General features: G+C 37.8%; 1 protein-coding gene across 2 annotated transcripts in view; it reads right to left on the reverse strand.

Moving 5' to 3' along the window:
* Positions 1 to 257: 257 nt before the first annotated feature.
* LOC129672188 (contactin-associated protein like 5-1-like) overlaps positions 258 to 21,707 on the reverse strand; it is a 715,327-nt gene continuing 693,877 nt past the window's right edge. For both annotated transcript variants that reach the window (XM_055601503.1, XM_055601502.1), the window contains exons 21-24: positions 13,333 to 13,417; positions 8,158 to 8,376; positions 2,902 to 2,973; positions 258 to 454 (exon numbers count right to left, since the gene is read on the reverse strand). In XM_055601503.1, the coding sequence (XP_055457478.1) occupies positions 258 to 454; positions 2,902 to 2,973; positions 8,158 to 8,376; positions 13,333 to 13,417 (573 nt within the window). The remainder of the gene's footprint in view (positions 455 to 2,901; positions 2,974 to 8,157; positions 8,377 to 13,332; positions 13,418 to 21,707) is intronic.

Consider the following 21,707-nt stretch of genomic DNA (forward strand, 5'->3'; position numbering starts at 1 on the left):
TTCCTTGTTTACCACAGTAAAGACTGTATCCCCAGTGCTGAATGTCTCAGTGACACATATGTCAGTGAACCACAGCAGCCACAGCTGTCTGATCTCCTGAGCTGGGTCAAGGAAATCAGTGCTCTCAGCGGATGTATGTGTGTTCCAGAAAATTAATGGCAAACAAGAGAAAGAGAATGGCAAAATTAAAAGAAAAGAGAAGAGAAAAATAGTGGGTAAATGCCACTCTGGAGAGTACCAGGTGACACTCTGGTGGCTCAAATGAAGAAATCCTGGTTGCACTCACTGGCTCTGTTTTGCAAGTCAATTTCATTTCTGAAGGAACTGCCCAAGTTCTCTGGGTATTCCTTCTCCTTCATCTGATTGGTAAGGTGTGACTGCTTATGCTGATAGAGGAAGCGGGTCATGATTCCGATGACACAAAAAGTGATAAATGTCACCACTGCTATGATGCCTGTAGGGAAAATAGGAGGGAAGAGAAGAAAATTGTCAGTGAAAAAATTCAGTTCTGACAATAGCAACTTTGCAGGAAAAGAAATAACAGAGCTAACACACAAATACAAATCTACTCTGTATCCAGAAATAAAGACCTTCACAGAAGCCCTTGTTCTTCCATTTCCACAAGACCTACCACAAGCACAGTATTGAAAGAGAAAGGATGTACATTGTAGAAGTTTATGATGATGATCAAAGAATAAATTTGGGTTTAAGAACAACGAAGGATTTGCATGGTTCCTGAGTTACGTTCCTGAGTTCCTGAGTTCTGTTGCTAGGGATCAAACCCAGATTTCACAGATTTTTAAATACACCAAGTCTTGCCAAGAATTCCTTGGTCTAAATACCACCCCTATCTCTCTCTCTCTGTTTCTTTCTGTCTGTCTCTGTGTCTGTTTGTCTGTCTGTCTGTCTCTCTCTATATATCCGTGTGTGTGTGTGTGTGTGTGTGTGTGTGTGTGTAGGTGGGTGGTGCCATTGCACTTGAGTTAATAACAAAAGACAACTTTTAGGAATCTGTTCTTGTCTTCCTCTTTGATTTAAGGCAAAGTCTCTCCTGCTACCTATTGTTTCAATATCCTGAGCTACATAGAGAAACCTTATTTCAAAATAAATGAACAAAAATCAAGCAGGTAAGTAATAATCAACACATACACAGATTTAATAATTAACAGCAATAAGACACTCAAGTTTTGATCATCAAAAATTATTTCATTTCTGGTAAAGTATGTATGTTTATATAGTTCGCATTGTCTAAGTTGTCTAACTTGTGAGAAAAGTGTCTATTTTAGAAACTTGTTGCTGGTCATTGCTCAGCCTTGACAAGAATTCCTTGGTCTAAATGCTGCTATCTATGTGAATAATACCATAAAGTGAGATATATGGACCTATTTCCCACCAAAAATTTTTTAACAGTTTTGGCAATATCTAAGACCACTTATGTTTGTCAATGATTCTAAACTCATTTTTTAACATATTTTCCTAATATTTTTAAACAAGGCAAAATAAAATATCAAAGTTGATAGTCTAGTCTGGGTAGCAATGAATGCCTCTGAAGCATGAAGTGTAGCTTTAAAATGTGGCAGAGGTTGCCTCTCTTCTACAGCTGGTTAGATGAGGTTGTTGCCAGATGGAAGTTGGACAGGCTTCCCAGCATAGCCTGTGTGGCTTTGATACTTGTCCACTCTCAGAGAGAGACTCGAACGTGCTTGCCAGTGAGCACAGAACACCAGAACCCAAGCTTTCCTTATCATATGAAAACTTACAGGAACAGAAAGAATTATAAAATTCTCTATGAAGTTCACTGATTTCAAAGTAATATCAAGTTCAGTCCTTTTCCCTGGAGAAGGCATTCAGCTCACATAGGTGTTTTAAGGACTTCCCTGAAGAAAGGTTGTGGTTCCTCTCTCAGAGATGCTACTGTGGTGGAGTCCTTCCATTCCTATTCTTTCTTTAGGAACTGGCTTCTATGCTGCTACCACTGCCTGCTTTTCTATCAACTCCCTACTCTGGTCGTTCTAGAAAGGAGTAACTGTATTTCTCACCCTGTATCTCTATAGTTAATACAGGTCCGACTCACAGCCAGAGCTAATTAAATAGAAGTGAAGTGAATGACTCCTGATAATTTTTAAAGAACTCCATCTGGTGTGGATTCATTCATTCCAGCTGTCAGAGTGTAGGGGTCAGATACCTGCTACAGTTATAAGTCATCAATGAAAATAGATTTCTATATCTCTGCATCTTACATAAAACCAATCTTGGGAGACATTCCATGTTGTAATACCCAGATGGGAACAGCAAACTACTGCTGGCATTAGACTGGCTGAGAGAGAATAAAGGGAGTGTTAGGGTGAGGCCAACAGGCAGCTCAAGAACAGTAAAGGAAGTAAAGGTGGTGGGAGTGAGCAATAAGCAGAGCAGGAAGGCTGGATATCCAGAACCAGATGGACTGCTGGATTTGGAACTTCAGTCCTGTAGGCTTCACCCTGCTCGTTATCTCTAACCCAAATCATTTGTTAAAAGAAAACTGAATATGACTACAGCTCTGTCCATCTGTCTGCCCCAATATGACTTTTTTCCACACTTAATTTTATTGGTCTGTTTTGTTTGCACTTTAGAAGTGACAACAGGATGCAATGAGCAAAATGCAGCCTGCCTTCTTTGAGTAAATGCTCCAGCTGCTGGTTCAGAGCCTGCTGAATTTGAGGCAGAATGAAGCCAATGAGCTCCTGGCACTGGAGGAGGGTCTGGCATTAATCTTGCACCATGCATAAAGAGGCTAAGGGCTGGACAGAGAGTGCCTGATCTTGTTGTTGGGTTATCATGGGTAAGGACGGCTTCATATAACTTTCTCCAGAGAAAAGGATGATAGATATCTTTCTATTTCCACTAAAGAAAACAGGTTACCTCCAATGACTGCTGATTCACTTTGGACTGCATTTGTGAGTGGTTCATGCTCATCTGTCTTCCCAAAGGGATCTAGAAAGAGGAAGAAACAAAAACTTAAACTTGACACTTCACTCAGCTATAGGAAAGGAATATGCAGTTTACATCTATGAAATCTAACAAGATTCCTATAATGAGGAGTGAACTAGCATTTTGAAGGGAACCTAAGTAAATAGCATTTAAATGAAGAAGTAACATTACAAAACTCATTCTATGAGGCCACAGTCACCTTGATACCTAAATCACACAAAAACCAACAAAGAAAGAGAATCTCAGACTAATCTCTCTTATGAACATTGACACAAGAATACTTGGAAACTGAATCCAATAACACATCAAGGTATCATCCACCACGACCAAGTAGGCTTCATCTCACTCATATAGGGATGGTTCAATATAGGGAAATCAATCAATTCAATCCACCAAATAAACAAACTGAAAAAAAGGCACATGATCATCTCCTTAGATGCTGAAGAAGAATTTGACAAAATCCAACATCCCTTCCTGTTCAAAGTTTTGGAGAGATCAGGAATACAAGGCACATACCTAAACATAGTAAAGACAATATACAAAAAAACTATAGCTAACATCAAACTAAATGGACAGAAATTTAATTTAGTCCCAATGAAATCAAGAACAAGGCAAGAATGCCCACTCTCTATGTATCTCTTCAACATACTTGAAGTCAAAGCTATAACAATAAGAAAACTAAAGGATATTAAGGGAATGCAAATCAGAAAGAATGAAGTCAAGGTATCACTATTTAAAGATATGATAGTATACATGAGTGACTCCAAAATTTCTACCAGAGAACTCCTACAGCTGATTAACACCTTCAGCAAAAAGACTTGCTACAAAATTAACCCCCTCCTCCAAAAAAGTAAGTAGCCCTTCTACATACAAAGGCAAACCAGCTGAGAAAGAAATTAGGGAAGCAACACCCTTTACAATAGTCACTAATAACTTAAAGTACTTTGGTATAACTCTAACCAAGTAAGTGAAAGACTTGTATGAAAAAATCTTCAAGTCTCTGAAGAAAGAAATTGAAGAAGATATCAGAAGATGGAAAGATCTCCCATGCACATGGATCGGTATGATTAACATAGTAAAATTACCTATCTTACTAAAAGCAATCTACAGACTCAATGCAATTCCCATCAAAATATCAGCACAATTATTTACAGACCTTGAAAGGACAGTTCTCAACTTCATATGGAAAACCAAAAATCCCAGAATAACTGAAACCATCCTGTAAAATAAAAACTTCTGGTAGTATCTCCATCTCTCTTCTCAAATGGTACTATAGAGCAATGGTAAGAAAAATAGAAGACTAGAGGAACAATGGAATCAAATTAAAGACCCATATATAAACCCACACACCTATGGATACCTGATTTTTGGCAAAGAACGCAAAACCATACATGGAAAAAAAAAGGATAGCAACTTCAACAAAGGGACCTGGTCTAACTGGATATCTATATGTAGAAAAATGGAAATACATCCATGCTTATCACCTTGTCCAAAATTCAAGTCCAGATGGATCAAAGACCTCAACTTAAAACCAGACACACTAAATCTGTTAGAAGAAAAAGTAGAGAAGAACCTTGAATTCATTGACACTGGAGAAAACGTTCTGAACAGAACCCGAAGAACTCAGGCTCTAAGATCAACAATCAATAAATGGGATGTCATGAAACTGAATAGCTTCTGTAAAGTAAATGACATGGTCAACAGAACAAAATGACAGCCTACATACTAGGAAAAGATTTTCACCAACCATACATCTGACAGAGTGCTGGAATTCAGAATATATAAAGAACTCAAGAAATTAAACACCAACAAACCAAATAATCCAATTAAAAATGGGAAATGGGGTATTTAGCTAAACAGAGAATTCTTAGCAAAAGCAATATCAAATGGCAGAGAAATATTTAAAGAAATGTTCAACATCCTTAGTCATCAGGAAAATGCAAATCAAAACAACTCAAGAGGTTGTGGAGAAAGGGAAACCCTCCTCATTGCTGCTGGGAATGTAAACTAGTACAACCACTTTAGAAATCAATCTGGCACTTTCTCAAAAAAATGGGAAGAGTGCTATCTCAAGACCCAGCTAAACCACTCTTGGACATATATCTGAAATATGCTCCACCATCCTATAAGGACATTTGCTCAACTATGTTGATAGGAGCTTTATTCATAACAGCCAGAATATGGAAACAACCTGGTTGTCCCACAATTGAAGAATGGATACAGAAATTGTGATACATTTACACAACAGAATACTAATCAGTTATTAAAAACAAGGAATTCATGAAATTTGTAGGCGAATGGATGGAACTAGAAAAGATCATCATGAGTGAGGTAACCCAGAAACAGAAAGACATGCATGGTGTATACTCACTTATAAGTGAAAATAACCATACTAAAATGTATAGACCTAAAGAAGCTAAACAAGGAGGACCCTAGGAAAGATGCTTAATTTTCATTCAGAAGGGAAAAGAGGGTAAACTCCAGAAGCAGAAGAATAAATAGAAGAACATTGGAGCCTAACTCAGATGTCCTCTAAAAGACTCCACTCATCAGGGGATTGAAGCAGATGCAGAGACTCACAGCCAAACTTTGAACAGAGAGCAGGGAGTCTTATGGAAGAAGAGGAATATCAAAGGACCTGGAGGGGACTGGAGCCACAAAAGGACACAAAAAAAGCCAAAAAATGTTGGGCCTTGGAGGGGGGTACTCCAGAGACTGATGCATTAACCAAAGACCATTCATAGAAAGGATTTAGACCCCATACACAGACATAGCCCATAGACAGTTCAGTCTCCATGTGGGTTCCCTAAGAAGTTCAGGTTCTCTGACCAGAACTTGGTTGCCTGCTCCTTGACTACTTTTCTCTGTTGGGGCAACCTAAACAGCCCACAGAGGAAGAGGATGCAGGCTGTTCTGATGGGATCTGAAAGGCTAGGTTCAGACAGTAGGGGAGGAGGACTTCTCCTATTGGCGGACTAGGGAAGAGTTATAAGGGAGGAAGAGGGAAGGAGGATGGGACCAGGAGGATATGAGAAAGGGGGCTACAACTGGGATAGAAAGTAAATAAATTGTTGTTAATAATAATAATAACCAAATTAATGATTTTTACATCAAGTATATTTTCATAGTGTATGACAATGATCCACGTGCATGATTTGCTTGCAGCTGGCTTTCCACAAGCCACTCATGAAGAGATTCCTTTCTTCTAGTGCTTGCCAAACATGGTCCGACCACACATGCCTGAGCTCTCTAATTCATTGTCTTTATTTCTGTTTTTTTACAGCAGTATTATATAATTTTGATTATTATGTTTTCTCAATATAATGTGAAATCAGAAAATGTGATCTTACAGCTGTCTATAACTCTATGATCATTTTAGTATTATTCACAATAGACAAAATGTAGAACCAATTTAAGTATTAATTAAAGACTGAAGAAAGAAATCGTGCTCCTAAACAAATAGACATACACACATACACAGACAAATACGTGTACTCATGCACAGACATATATATATATATATATATATATATATATATATATATATATATATATGTATACACACAAACAAACACACAAATACATAAATGCACTTAAAAATACATACTGGTATATTACTCAACCATAAGAAGTTGAACTCTTCATTTAAAAAGAATGTGAATAAAACCAATATTATATCAATTGGAAGAAATCAGCCATAATAAAAAAGAAAGTATGATTTCACTCATATTTATAATCTAAAAAAGAAAGAAACAACAACAACAAAACCCTAATAGTGGAATATAGTGATACTTGGCAGTAACTTGGGCTTTGTTAATTAAACAATATGAACTTTGTTGTGAGTAAACAAAGTAACAAAACGAACAAATATGTTTTTATGATCCAATGTTCTCATCCAACATACAAGTACCCACAGTGTAAATACGTAAAATGATTTATGTGCAGGATATTCATTATGTATTTTTGTTTATTTATATGCATATTTATTTACGTGTTTGTGTGAATGATAAATGCGTGTAGATAGATATATCATCCCTTGTAGGCCAGTGGTAAGGCCTGAGATTTATTTCTCGTATTTTCTTTAATCCTTTTCCTGGTGCTTTTTGAGACTGTATCTCTGACGGAACCTGGAGCTCACCAATTCAGAGAGGCTGAGTGGCCAAGCAGCCCCAAGTCTCCCTTGTCTTTGCCCCAGCACTGGGTTACAAGTGCTCGCTGCCACATCTGGCCTTTTATATCCTGAAAAGTGTAACTTGTGTCCTCATAATTATACAACAAGCATTTTAGACACCAGACCTTCTCTCTAGGCCCTTCAAACTGATTTAATGAAAACAATGATTTTATAAAACATACAAAGTATCACACCTCATGCTTTATATGTCTATAGTTTTGTTAATTCTTCCTCCAAAAATCTACAGCACAATACTAAAGTTAGTATTATCTAAGTCCCCATTCTCATGTTTACATGCTACCTAAATATTTAAATCCTCATATTAGTTTTCACTTAGTGATGCTGAAATGCACATACATATTATGCATATATGCATGATATGTACTATCTAGAACTACCTACTAATTATAACCGTTTATCACCTGAAACTAGAATTATATTAAACCTGTCTGTAGTTAATTTTAATTGTTCACCAGTTAATTATTAATTTGCAATCAGATAAATGTACAGTATCTAAATATTGTTAAATTTCATACTTAAAATTTATTATTAATTAAAGCTGTTGGTATTATGGTGCTTATACCCTTCTATTATCTACCTCTATTCACCATTGCTTTTACAGTGGTTAGTGTTATTAGTCAATTTGACAGAATCTAGGATCACCTAGGTGATAGGACTCTGGGAATGCTTGTGGCATTGTTTTGATATCTTAACTGAGGTGAGGAGAGTTGCCCACTGTGGTGGGCACCACTTCCTGGATGGAATACTGAGCTGTACAAATGGGCAATGATTCAAATATTGGCATGCACATATCATTCTCTGGCTCCTGATTATTTGTGTGATATGACCAGCTACTTCAAGCTCCTGTCATCTAGATGGACTGGACACTTGAACTGTGAAGAAGAATAAACTCTTCCTTAATTTACTTCATTCAGAGTTTTGTGTAAATACAAATATAACCCATGAGAAGCCAGTTACCCTTCATAACCACCTATGATCATACGTCTGGGAAGTACCTGATGAAGAATGTACAGTGGTCACTGCATTCACATCAGTGTCCATCAAGGAGCCACAGCTGGATTCTGTCAAAGTCCCTTGGACAGTCACAGGTGCAATGCTGGCATGGCGGAGAGCTGCCTTCAGTGGTGCTATGTGGTTGTATTGGACCGAAGAAAGGCATCCAACAAAACCAAAGGTGTTTGCTCTAGCAACTTCTGGATCCAACCCAAGAGTCTCTGCAATGAATAAAAAGAACTGCAAATCTTAGCTTTTCAAAAGAGTCTATATGTGTTCCTTGACTCTTATTGAAAATGGCTGAAATTCCTTTGTTACTTTCTGAATAAAGAAACCACTTACATATCCTTCTTCTTCCTCTTCTCAACTATACACTTACTACAGGTATCAATACATAATTCCATCATCTTTTATAGAAAAGGGCTATGACTCTCCTGCTTTGAAACAAAAATATTTCAGGCTTCAAAAATTTTCATTCATGTATTTTATGAACTGTAGAAAGAGTAACGTAGCTCTATCATATTGTAAACAAAATCTGGCTATTTGAAAGAATTGAATCTTTGTCCCTATCACTATTCATTTATGGATGCCGGTGATCAACAAAAGCAAACCTGATTCAAAATTGTAACAAGAAGAAGTATTAATGAGACGATGGTATTAGAAATGAGAGTGGGTCTCACAGAGATGTATCATGCTTGTTGTCTCAAGGAAGCTGAGTAGACTAAGTGAGTGAATATCTCTACCTACACCACTTCTCTTCAGCATACCGACTGTGTACTAATTGGGGAGGTGGCTTTATCTATGAACATACTGAAAGTCCTAGGATATTTCTGAATTTTATAAGATATGGAGATGCCATCATTTATGATTCACAGCAAAATCAAATGTCTTGTTTTCTTTAAGACATCACATTCCAAAGAAACTGTAAGACTAGAAGCTTTAGAGTTCAAAATAGTAGATGCATTGACTCTGAAGAAAATGGCTTTCATAGAGGAGAACAAGCAGTTTCTGGCTAAAATGGAATGTAAAATCTTCCAGGGTTTTGTAGCCTCTGTGGCAAGAGAAAACATTGGTCTAGGGATTGTAAGTCCAAAAGAGATATGCAAGGTAACCTCTTGCCATTGGGATACAAATGAAGAGGACTGTCAGTTCAGTGGCCCACAACAGTGCAAGCCAACTTCCTTTGCTCAGCCAGGAGGTACTAGCTAGGAGGAAGATCAAAAACTAATTATTGATGATCTAATGCATGCTACTGAAGATAGTAGTGCTTTGGATTTTGCCAAAGATACATCTCTTACACTGTCTCCAAACATTGAATATTACAAGATAACCACTGCTACTCGTGGTCCTTTAGTTTCAGGAACAGTAGGAATAATCATGGGAAGAAGTGGATTAACTTCCCAAGGATTTATTTTACATTTAGATATCATAGATGTAAATAGTAAGAAAGAAATAAAAATTATGGTGATTGTAAAAATGGAGATGAAAATTAATGCACGGTATACAATTGTTCAGCTGTTACTATTTCTTTACATGAAGGGCAAGGCCACTCCAGTACACAGAAAAAGGACTTTTGGGATTATTGGAAACTATGTGTTCTGTTAAACAGTGGTTAACAATCAAAGATCCAAATTAATGGTACAAATGAATGGTGTTGAAATAGAAGATTTGGTGTATGTAGGAGTTGAGGTCAGGATACTTTTCCAAAGCTCTTGGAATCCAGATTGGTCACTTCAGAAGGTTTATACACAGTTTATGAGAATTGCTAAATTATCACAAATAAGACAGTGACAAACAGATTAAATGTGTCGAACCAGAAAGGCAAACAGGGAGGTTGAGACCCAATGTAGTTAGTTGACAACCCATAAATTTATGGGGAAGGTATCATTTACAACAATGTGCTACTCAAATTAATAATCCTGCAATATTAATTGAGGGATTGCAGGGATTGCAAATAAGAATATTAGGGATGAAATGGTAGATGCTGCTGGGGAAGGTATTCATCGAGAACATCACAAGCTGTGTCCTTTGTTCAAACACAGGACATCACAGGAACTGAGTTTTCAAATATATATTAGGGGCCATTGCTGAAATACCAACAGCCTTTTCCATGAAATGGATATCAAAGAGACCTGTGGCAAGAGCTGTGGTCCATAATGAAAGAAAAATTGCAAACACCTGAACAACTCATACAAGAGCAACTGGAGCCTCAACATATACAAGAGTCTCCCAGCTCATGTAATTCCACTGTGTGTGTTGTAAAAAAAAAAAAAATAATAATATAAAGAAAATGGAGGATGATAGCATATTTGAGAGTAATGAATAGAGTAATTCAACCATTTGGTCCTTTACACCCTTTACCTTCTTTATTACCTAGGTCATGGTCTGTAATAATAATTTACTTGAATGATTGCTTTTTCAGCATACCTTTTGAGCAGGATAGGGAAAGGTTTGCTTTCTCAGTACCTAGTCTGAACAATAGTGATCCAAAAGAGAGCTACCACTGGAGAGTGTTGCCACAGGGAATGTTAAATAGTCCAACTTTAGATCAATATTTTGTGCAACAACAGTTAGTAATAATTCAGATGCAATTTCCTCAGTCTATCATATATCCTAACATGGATGGTATTTTGTTGGTCCATTCTGATGCAGATACTTTAGAGAAAATGTTTAAGGAAACACAAAAAATTCTGCCAATTTGGGGGTTACAGATTGCTCTAGAAATATACAAAGAGGATATTTATTTAGTTATTTGGGTTATAAAATCAGTTAACAAAAAGTTTAACCACAAAAGGTACAGATCCACATGAATCAAGTGCAAACTCATAGCTATTTTCAAAAACTAATGGGAGGTATTAACTGGCTGAGGCCTACAATTGAATTGAATACTTAAATTCAATTTAAGTTAAATAATTTGTTTATTTATTAAATAATTTGGGTTAAATAATTTGTTTCAAACATTACAAGGAGATTCAAACTTTAAGCAGTCCAAGATGGCCAATAGCTGAAGCAGAAAATGAATTAACTTTCGTATAACAAAGACTGCAAGATGTATATGTGGATTAAATTGATCCTAAACTTGATTGTATTTTGGTCATTTTGTCCTCAACCAATTCTCCTACAGCGTGTATTATGCAAAGAGAAGACAATATTAGGAATGGATTTTCTTAGCACATAAACAAAATAGTAAAATTGAAGACATATAGAAAATATTTCTGCATTATAATTATAAAAGTTAGAATAAGACTACAACAATCATCAGTAACAGACTCATCTGGAATTGTAGTATCTGTCACTACAACATTGAGATCATGTCACTGTGGGTGATCAATGAAGATTGGGAAAGACCTTGCAGTAACTACTTGGGAGAAATTAATAATAAATATCCTAAAAGCAAACATAATTCAGCTTATAAAAATAATCAATTGGCTTCGTCTAGCACTGTAAAGAGAATATAAATTCCAGAGGCACCAACATTCTATTTTGATGCAAACAGGATGGGAATGGCAACCTATAAGCCAGAAAAAAATAGGAGGGTTATCAAAAGTTCATATACCTCGGTTCAAAAATCAGAGTTGTATTCAATCCTTACAGTATTATTATATTTTTTGAGTCATTTAATATAATTACTGATTCTTAATATGAAGAAAGTTGTTTTGCATATATAGGCTACTGAATTTGTTCCTGATAACTCAGAAGGAACTTAATTATTTATGCGATTACAACAGACCATCTGAAGCAGAAAATATCCATTATATGTTATTTATATTCGTCTCATACAGGATTGCCAAATCCATTGGTACAAAGAAATTAGCCAATTACTAATAGGCAATGTGTTAGAACACTCCAAATTTCATTAGAAACATCATATTAATGGGATAGGTTTAAAAAATAAAATTTCAACCACTTGGTAACAAGACAAAGAAATAATAATAATAATACAAATGTCCTGCATGTTCTCTTTACAACCAAATTCTGTTACCTGCTGCTAGTAACCCTAGGAGTACCAAGCAAAATCAAATCTGGCAGATGGATGTTTTTCATTTTGAAGAATTTGGAAAACAAAAGCATATACACCATACCACTGACATATACTCAGGGTTTCAATGAGCAACTGCTTTAGTTCTAGGAAGGCTTATTGTATAATTACTAGAAATAATGGCAATTATGTGGGTACGTGAGACATCAGTTTTTGGAAAGATATCTGTATGCTTTGTCACTTGACTTTACAGAGAGAAATGTTCCAGAGAACTTCTTGGGGCCATCCAATTGAGTCTTGAGGCTTTCACTGACTTTGTGTTGCTGCTTAATGTTGACCTTTGGATGTGACTGCTGGTATCCTAACAAGTGAGTTTGGTAATCCCCTAAAGACTCATGGACCATAATCATAAGGAAGGAGCTAAAAGAGGTCTATAGCCTTTTCCCATACTAATCTCCTAACTAAGGTGTGGGTGATGGTAGTGGTGGGGTGTTGGAACCCTAAATAAAGTAGGTTTAGTGGAGGATTTAAGACTACAGTAAATTTTAAATTAACATGTTATTTTATTTTATTATTTGATTACTTTACTTTCTTTTTTTTGTATTTTATTTTTTTCTTATCAGTTACATTTTATTAACTCTGTACCCCAGCCATGTCCCGATCCCTCATTCCCTCCCAGTCCCTCCCTCCCTCCCTCATCTCCAACATGCCCCTCAGTAACCAATTGGTTTCCCATAGTGAGGGGAACAAGGACTATTTCTAACAGGAACTCAATGACTGGCTCTTTGGCCTCCCCATCCCCCAAGGGAGGAGCAGTCCTGTTAGGCCACAGAGGAGAGCTATGCAGCCAGTCCTGAAGATACCTGATAAAACAGGATCAGATGAATGGGGAGGAGGTCCCCCCTATCAGTGGATTACTTTACTTTCTCCCTGGATTACTAATAATTAGCAAACAGAAGTAATTCCCACAAATAACCAATCATTACCCATGAAATAACCAATTAATAAAGTAGACATGGCTGGCATTCTTCACCATTGCTATATATATGTGTCTTTGTATATACTGTTTCAAAATCTATTTCAAGACTACAGATAGGAGCACTGTCCTCAGATGTTTGTCATTGAACACAGCAACAGAGACTCCAAATTCATTAATTTTAACAACATCCATTGAGAAGTATAGAACATAAAAACAGACCTGTGACTCTGCCTAGGATGAGTGACCTCAGGATGAGGATCTTGGCTTCTGGGGAGATGTTATAGCTGAAGAGTTGCTGGTCCATCTGCAAGAAAACAAAATAAAGCCATCAACCCAGGTTTTCAGAAGGAGTATAGCAACTCATCTTATAAACAGCTTACAGTCTCACACAGGGCAGGCTCCTCTCTGGAATTCTCTCTCAAGCGAGATTCTAAATGCCCCACCAGTTGTTTCACAATGCACACAATGGACTATTTCTTTAATCCTTATAAACTAAGGGGTTTAATAGGCTTCCATTCCTCTAGAAAGTCTGCAGAGCTATTGCCAGGTATTTATCTCCCCAGTAGAATTTCTCACAAGATTCCTCCCCAAACACTAGTAAGCAGTGAAGCCCTTCAGGTACCTTAAATGGGACCCAGCAGTACTGCCTATGTTTACTTTTTTCCGAACCCTCTTGTTCATTTAATTTTCCTCCGTATCCCTGACTTGTGTATCCTTCTCAGGTGTGGACTGTAGGTCTTCCTAGTTGTGAAATGTAGTTAAGAAATACTTGAGGAAAGGCTGCACATATTGCTGCCCCTGACAGCCTAGCTGATCACCTCACACTAGGAGGAAGAGGAGAAGTCACTGCTGGATTCTCAAGGCCTCATGTACTTCTGATTCTGTTGTCTCCCTCTTCTTTCTCATCAATTTATCTTAGTTTTTCTCAATATAGTCAGCTCCAGTAGATTCTTCCAATCTGTATTATTTGGGAGAAGAGTGCACATTCATGTACACTATTTACAAGTAAGCACACAATTCCAGGTGCCTTCCACTTTTTACCCGAGAGAGGATCTGTTTTTAGCCTAGAAATTCACCAAATAGGCTAGGCTACCTGGCCAGCTGGCTCCCAGGGAATGGTTTGTCTCAACCATCTCTTTCACCATTACTAGGATGACAAGTAGGTGCTATTCTCTCTTCATTGTTATAAGGATTCTGGGATCTGAACTCAAATCCTCATGCTGACAAGGAAAATGCTTTATCAACTACTTTGACCTTCAGTCTCGGTATGAACATCCAAATGATACTATCCTCATCACTTTATAGTGCAAATGCTAGACAGGAATACAGTCAGAAAATGGCTGAGTGAGTTTGCTCTGCTTGGGGAAAACCAAATGGATCAAGAATAATACCCAATCTTTCCATATAGTTCCATAACTCTCTTTTTACATACTGTAATGATATAATTTAAAATGCCATGTACAACAGATCTGGTTTGAAAAGATTAATTATATGGAGGTGGAGAGTCAGAGACAGAGAGATAGAGATAGAGAGAAAGATGGGGAGAGAATGATAACCAGGAAAACAAAGTGAAACTGAAGCAGAGAGCAGGCGGCAGTGGCAGATTGGTTATATCTCAAGCACCTCATCCAGGTGATGACATAGGACACAGGCGGTGACATAGGACAGTGTCAGGGGTCTAAATGCCCCTGAGGACAGGCCAATTGAATTGCCTGCACATCAACATAGCATTCATCCTTTATTGTTTAATTACAAATGAGGGGCTAGGAAGGGGTGGCAAGGAGGGAATAAGGGTTTTGTGTTTGAAAATGGCTGCTTCCTGTTGACTTGGGGGTAAAGACATCTTTGGGAAACCTTAAGGGATTGGGGGTGGAAGAGAAGGCTGGTGATATCCTGATGTCCTGGGAGAGTGGGATGTTTTGACCCGCTTCAGGATCTCTGGCTGGGAGGGAAAGTGCAGGTCTGGCTTGATATATTCTGTGAAGTTAGACTGAAACACCTGTGTGTAGCTGCTTCAGTGTTGCTGTGAATGTGGGGAACCTGGAACTGGAAGAATACTGGAACATACACATACAAACATACATACATACAAATATACATATGCAGAAGACAAAGTAGAGTAGGTTAGGAAAATATTTTTTCGTAGGGGTACATTTTAAACTTTTAGGCCCATGGATTTTTAGGCCCATGGTCTTGATAGCTGGGGGGGGGGAGTCCCCAAACCAACAAAATGAGATACCACCCTGTAAAATAGGCAATAGGTGGGTCACTTAGGCTGTTGATTGGCAGTACTTATTTGCAGTTCATTTCACCTGAGAGGTGGATGTGCATGGATTTTCCGAGTTTATAAAGGGAGACAAACTTCAGATATGTCAGCATTTTAGAGGTGTTAGCCTTACCATTGCTTGCAATCTGGAGTGAAATAAACATTGTAGAAAAAGGCAGGAGACATACACCTTTGTGTTAACAGCCTAAATACTTTTTAATGTGTGCTCTGTGAAGGCAGAAGCCTTCTGTGAAGGAGAAGCAGCAAAAACTCACATGATCTTGATTTTTAGTATGGTTACATACCATGAAGGAAGTTCTTCTCTCTACCCAGGATACTGAATGTATATAAATCTAGCACAATGAGAAACATTTTATTTTTCTCTTTTGCCATTTTTTATATTTTTAAGTTAAATTTTTATTGTTTTATATTAATTACAGTTTATATACTTCGTATCACAGCCATAGCCCTTTCCCTCATTCCCTATTTATTTATTTATTTATTTAATTTATTTATTTCCTATTCATTCATTATTTCTTAGATTAATAAATCAGAGCTCTAGTGATAAATGTTAAAGCTCTGAATCGTTAATACAACAGTAGCATACCAACAAAAAGAAAAATGAGGCATTTTTATCAATTTAAGATACGTTAAATCACCTAAGACCCTCAAACACTTTCTTAGATCCTCTTAACTTAAACTTCTGTATCCTTAGGCCTTCTATTTACCATGAGACACAGGTGAGACTTCTGTGAGCATTCACTGTCCTTTAGCTAAAGGAATGGTAGACAATTACATCTGAGACCTGCCTTTTGAGTCTGGTAATAACGTAGACTGTATTTATACCTGAGAGTAACAGCCCTAGGAGTGAGGCTTAAGGCCTAGACCTGTGCATACAAAGAGGACTGAGAAGGCATCTGAAGCCTCCTGTGACAGATGTTAACAATGGGACCTAAGTGTGAGGTTAAAACAAACCTGTAGTGTTTCCCTGGGTTTGGCAAGGGTGGTGGAGGACACTGAATCTGGGTGCTTTTAGTTCTCTGTGATGCCAAGCAACTCAAAGGCTGGAAGTTTCTGTGGGGCTTGCGCTGACTGGGTCTCTGTGTCTGTGAACAGTGGGCTAGCCCACATGGGAGCATTTTGACTTCTAGAGGTCCATCTGTCTACACCCAGAGCATGGCTTGTTGAGGCAGGTTCGAGACTAGTCCTTCCTAGCTGTATTTGAAACGGGACCCAGGAAGGACCAAGCAGAAGACCACAACATGGTTAACAATCTGTAGACCAGCTAACACTGGGGTCAGGGCTTAGCCCGGCTAAGCCTGAGAAGAGTCAGCACAAGGTACCAGGAATTTCTAAAAGAAGCCAAAAGGTGAGGAGAAAAGCCGAACTCTCTTAGAGGGGACCTCATCCGCATGAAAGGATAGAGACAGACAGGTAGCTTCTGAGTTATAAAAGGAGCAAGAAGATGAAGTAGCACATCAGTGCCTAAAGAGAGTGCAGATTTGTAGCTCAAGGTAAGCAGGTGAAGCTTAACATCCTTGGTGGATGCAATAAAGAGCAATCACTGAGCAGGAGAGCATGGTGTAGGTGTCAGCAGGTTAAAAATAGAATTGAGTGGGGATCCCATTCAAAAACAATGGGATTGCCCTCTGCCTGGATTCTCATGGCACCAATGTTATAATATATAAATGCCACACATAATAGATCTAGTATGAAGAGAGTTTTTGTATACAGGCAGAGAGAAAAGAGAGAGAGAGAGAGAAAAGAAAGAGAGTGAGAGCGAGTGAGGGAGAGAGGTGGAAGATAGGGCACTTAGAGAAGCAGAGAGAGATGAGCAGAGAAAGACAGAGAGACAGAGAGAGATTTGGAGGAAAAGGGAGAGAAATGAAGCAGAGAGCAGGTAGGAGTGGCAAACTGGTTATATCGCAAGCACCTGGCCCAGGTGATGATATAGGACACACGTGATGACATAAGATGTTGTCAGGGACTTAAAGGCCCCTGAGAGCAGGCCAGCTGAATTGCCTGCACAACAACATAACACACACATCCCCAGAATGACTCTTCAGGAAACTTATATTTATCCTATAACTTTGGTACAAACTATTACACATAGAATGTGGTTTAATTCTATTTCGTTGGTTTTTAATTTGACTATAATGATTTCTCTTTACAGTGCTATGGGACAGATCAATAGAGAAAGAAAAGTCCACCAAAGTGAATAACTTAGTCAAGCTCCACATCAGTCTTTGTTTCTGGATTTGGGATCCCTGTCTGTGTGTTCAAGTAGCCAGCTTTGTCTACCAGTCCTTGAAAAGGCAACTTTAGCAGCCAAATTAACAGAGATGTGAAAGCCCAGGAGTTTCAGGGATCTTAGCTGGTGGCTGAGTGCAGTGATAAACACCTGTCCTTTCTTCCTGACAGGTGTGCAGCTTCCTGAAATGCTTCTTTCAGGTTGACCTGGGACTAAGGATAAACAAGACCCTGCTTTTTGCTGTTGTTGTGGGTTTTTTGTTGTTTGTTTACTTACATTAAATAACTTTTTCTAGATGAAAGAGAAAGAAATATATATCGGCTTGAGAAAGGGGTAGGATGGTCAAAAAGACAAACATGCTATCTTCCTGGTTCAACAAACCAAATCGAGGCTAAAAACATAAAACCTCTGCTCTTGTCTTTTCTATTTTCTTCAGCACTTGGCAAATGGCAAGTGGTTGCTTATTATTGATTATAAATTGAAAATTACGTAGAGAAGGGAAACACATACATGTTACTGGTCTCTCTCTCTTCTACTTCTCTTTTTATTTGAGAAGAAGATAGAAAATATAAAGCTATTAAAATGTTATCTGTAAAATATGCAACAGAAAATGTCCAATTTTCCTGTCAGGGAGTCATTAAAATTAAAAACAAACAAGGGGCTGAGAGGGTAGATCAACCAGTGAACTGTCTGCCACAAATCAGGATGTGTTGCTACCAGAACTCAGGTAATATGTTAGTTATGGTAACATGCATTTGTAATCCTAGCACTCGGGAGGAAGAGCCAGGAAGATCCCTTGAGCTCACTAGAGAGTCAACCTAGCCTCCTTTGTGTTTTATATATGTAGGAGAGTCTTTGTGTCAAATAAACAAACAACAATAACAAAAAACCCAAAGCAACAACAAAAACAACAACAAACCAATAGCCTGGTACAGTGCCATGGGCTTGAAACCCCAGCTCTCAGCGATAGGCAGAATCAGGCAGATCTCTGACAGTTTTTGGCCAGCCTGGTCTACAAAGTGAGTCTAGGACATCCAAGGCTACACATAAAAACCCTGTCTCTAAAGAAAAACAAAACAAAACAAAACAAATTTCCAATAAATAAATAAATAGATAAATAAATAAATAAAAACTGTGATTGTCCTCTGTCCCACACATGGTACCCACACACATTACACAAATAGAAAATTAGAATTACAACTGTCTATCATTCAGCAATTAATCTGCTGCATTCCCTACCTAACCTAAACATGTTCAAAAATGTTTCCCCTACTCATTTCAGGAATAATATGGTGGGTGAGAGGTTAATTTCTGATGTTATGGGAATTATTTTTTATTATCAAATAATTATTTTTGAATGTCCATCTAATTGGAATAACTAACAGTCATTCCTGCCTTTTCCCATGGGCCATATCAAATCATTCCCCAGTGCTGCTCCTTGAAATTCACTCTAGGGCTCCTCATGTGGCAGGTTTCAAGGAACAAAGAATCTTTATGGCCAATTTTTTCCTTACATCAGTCACTTCTAAATATATGTTTCTATTCAGTGATCACATGGAGTTCAAAAAATGAGGCTTCAGCCAGAAATTCCCATGTTTAAAACCTAAAGTCATACCACTTGTCTTGGTTTAAGAATGAACATGGCACAACCTAGAATCACCAGGAAGAGAGTCTTAATGAGAGATGGCCTACATTAGATTGACCTGTTGGACTTGTCTGTAAGAAGTTATCTTGTTAATCATGTGTGCAACACCATTCTCTAGGCATACAGTCCTAAAGTATATGAGAGCAGACAAATCAGCTGGGCACAAGCAAATAAGTGAGTTTATATACATTCATTTCTCTTTGCTTTTCAATGTCCACCTGATTAGATAGTTTAAGTTCCTGCCACTTTGACTTCACTCTTATGGTGGACTGTAAAATTAACCCCCTTCTTTCCTAAGTTGATTTTTGTCTGGATATTTAACATTGCAATAGAAGTGAAACTAGAATACCTGTCCTTCTCCACAACATCACATCAATTCCTGACACAATAGCACCTGTAACCATGTGGAATCTACCCACTTAGTTCACAAAAGTTCACTGGAGACCTGTTTCTTGGGACTGTTTGGTAAAGAGGAAGATCTGCAATAATCAATGCAAACCAAGTTCCTGTTCTCCTCAAACTTATATTCCAGGGAAGGTTACAGGACACAAAATAAACAAGTAAATTGTATTTCCTGTCAGATAGCATGGGTTACTAAGAGAAAACAATAAAATGAATTCATGATAATAGGCAGTGTAAGGGAAAAGTCAAGGTAACAGACCGCAGGACATCAAGGAGAGGTCTGGATAAAGACAGACATTAATATATTGATAAATACATGACACTCAAGAGTATAAGATTGGATATGATAAGCCATTAAATGACCATCACTACAAAATAGTAGGAGTCTAGAAACCCGTGTGTACCAGTGGGTAGAAAAGATGACAGAAGACCCAAAAAGAGACAGTCATGTTCTACTAATGGGGTAGAAGAAAGCTCAGGGAAGAGTAGTAGTATTCAAACAAATTTTAAGTCAAATCTTAAAGGGTGAGAGCAATCTCTGCATCAAATGTCAGTCATATAACAAGTGAGTCAAAGGATGCTTCGGCCCCCGTATGTGTAGCAAGTTTCTCTGTTGTAGGAAAGCTTGGTGCAGTGAACCATGGAGTGGACCTAGCTGCCAAAAGAGACATACATCATAGAGTTTGGGGTTAGAGTAGGTGTGCCTTTCAGTTCCTGAGAAACTGATGCACTCCCTCAGGCAGTGAAATGTTCTGGTTGCTTTGTGCTTCTCTGTATGTTCCTTTAAAAGTCAAGGAAGCACAGCAGCTCAACAAAATAGTCTTAGAAATTAACTTTGTGTATCTTGTACAGCTTGTAAACGTTATTATATCCTGGCAACGACAACAGTATTGATCCTGGCAATTGCCAACCATATTCTGTTCCTGATAAAGATATAAGAAGTCGGATTACTCTCCATATAATTATCACAGCCTCAGTCTTTCTGTTTTTCCTCCAAATGGGCCTGGTTTTATTCCTTGGCTGATCATATCAGGTAATCTTGGCCTGGATAAGTAAGCGTAGGCATTTAGATGTGGGAAAGTAAAATACAGCATCCTACAGGGAAGCTAATTAATCTTAGTAAGTAAATAATTCAAAGGTTTAAGGAAGTTCTTAAAACTGGACAGATATGCTAGAACTAGGCCCTTAGCTCTTCACAATTAGTTGCCTGAAATAATCATGTTCCTACTTATTGATATGCTTTCAAGTTGTACGGTGTATGCCAGGTTTTCAGTTTTAATGATTTGCCACCCATGCTGGATTGGATTTTCTGGTGTAGCTGTCTTTAAGTCGTTTATACTCCTGTAACCCCTCCTCCATACTCCTGTTAGCAGCAATCTCAGAAAAACTCATTGGTTTCCTAATTTGGACTTAGTGCCATCCTTATGTTGGTTTGCTGTTTGATTCTTATATTGAGTGAGTAGACACTTGTTCATGCCTCCCCAGAAGTATTTCACACACAACTCCATCATTAGGTTCTGTAAAAATAACCTCATTCATTTCTTGAGTAGTACAATTTTTATGTAACATGGTGAGAACAAGAAGAAAAATGGTGTAATAGTTAATATTGATTGCCAACTACATGGAATTTAGAATCACCATGAAAACAAAATCATGTTTGGTGGGAAGTCTCTCCTTTGAATTAAATGAGGTAGAAAGACCCACCTTAAATGTGTGTGGCACCATTCCAAAAACTGTGGTTCTGGAATAAATAAAAACTATAAAGTAAGCTGGACACCAGCATGCATCTGTTTTTGCTTCCTGGTTGGGAATGGAATGTGACCAGCTGCCTCATGTTGCTGTAGCAAAGATGGACTTGTACTCTCAAACTTCATGCCAGAATTTATTTAATCTTTTTCTTATGTATTTTGTCACAGTGATGAATAAACTAACATTGAAGATGCACTTTACAAAACAGTATATATAGACTTTTACAAGAAATTGAGTAATAAAATGATAAGGTCTAGCAATCTGAAAAACTGATGAGAAAT

This window comes from Psammomys obesus, unplaced genomic scaffold (assembly GCF_907164565.1).
Source record: "Psammomys obesus unplaced genomic scaffold, mPsaObe1.curated_primary_1811, whole genome shotgun sequence".
Taxonomy (NCBI): Eukaryota; Metazoa; Chordata; class Mammalia; order Rodentia; family Muridae; genus Psammomys; species Psammomys obesus.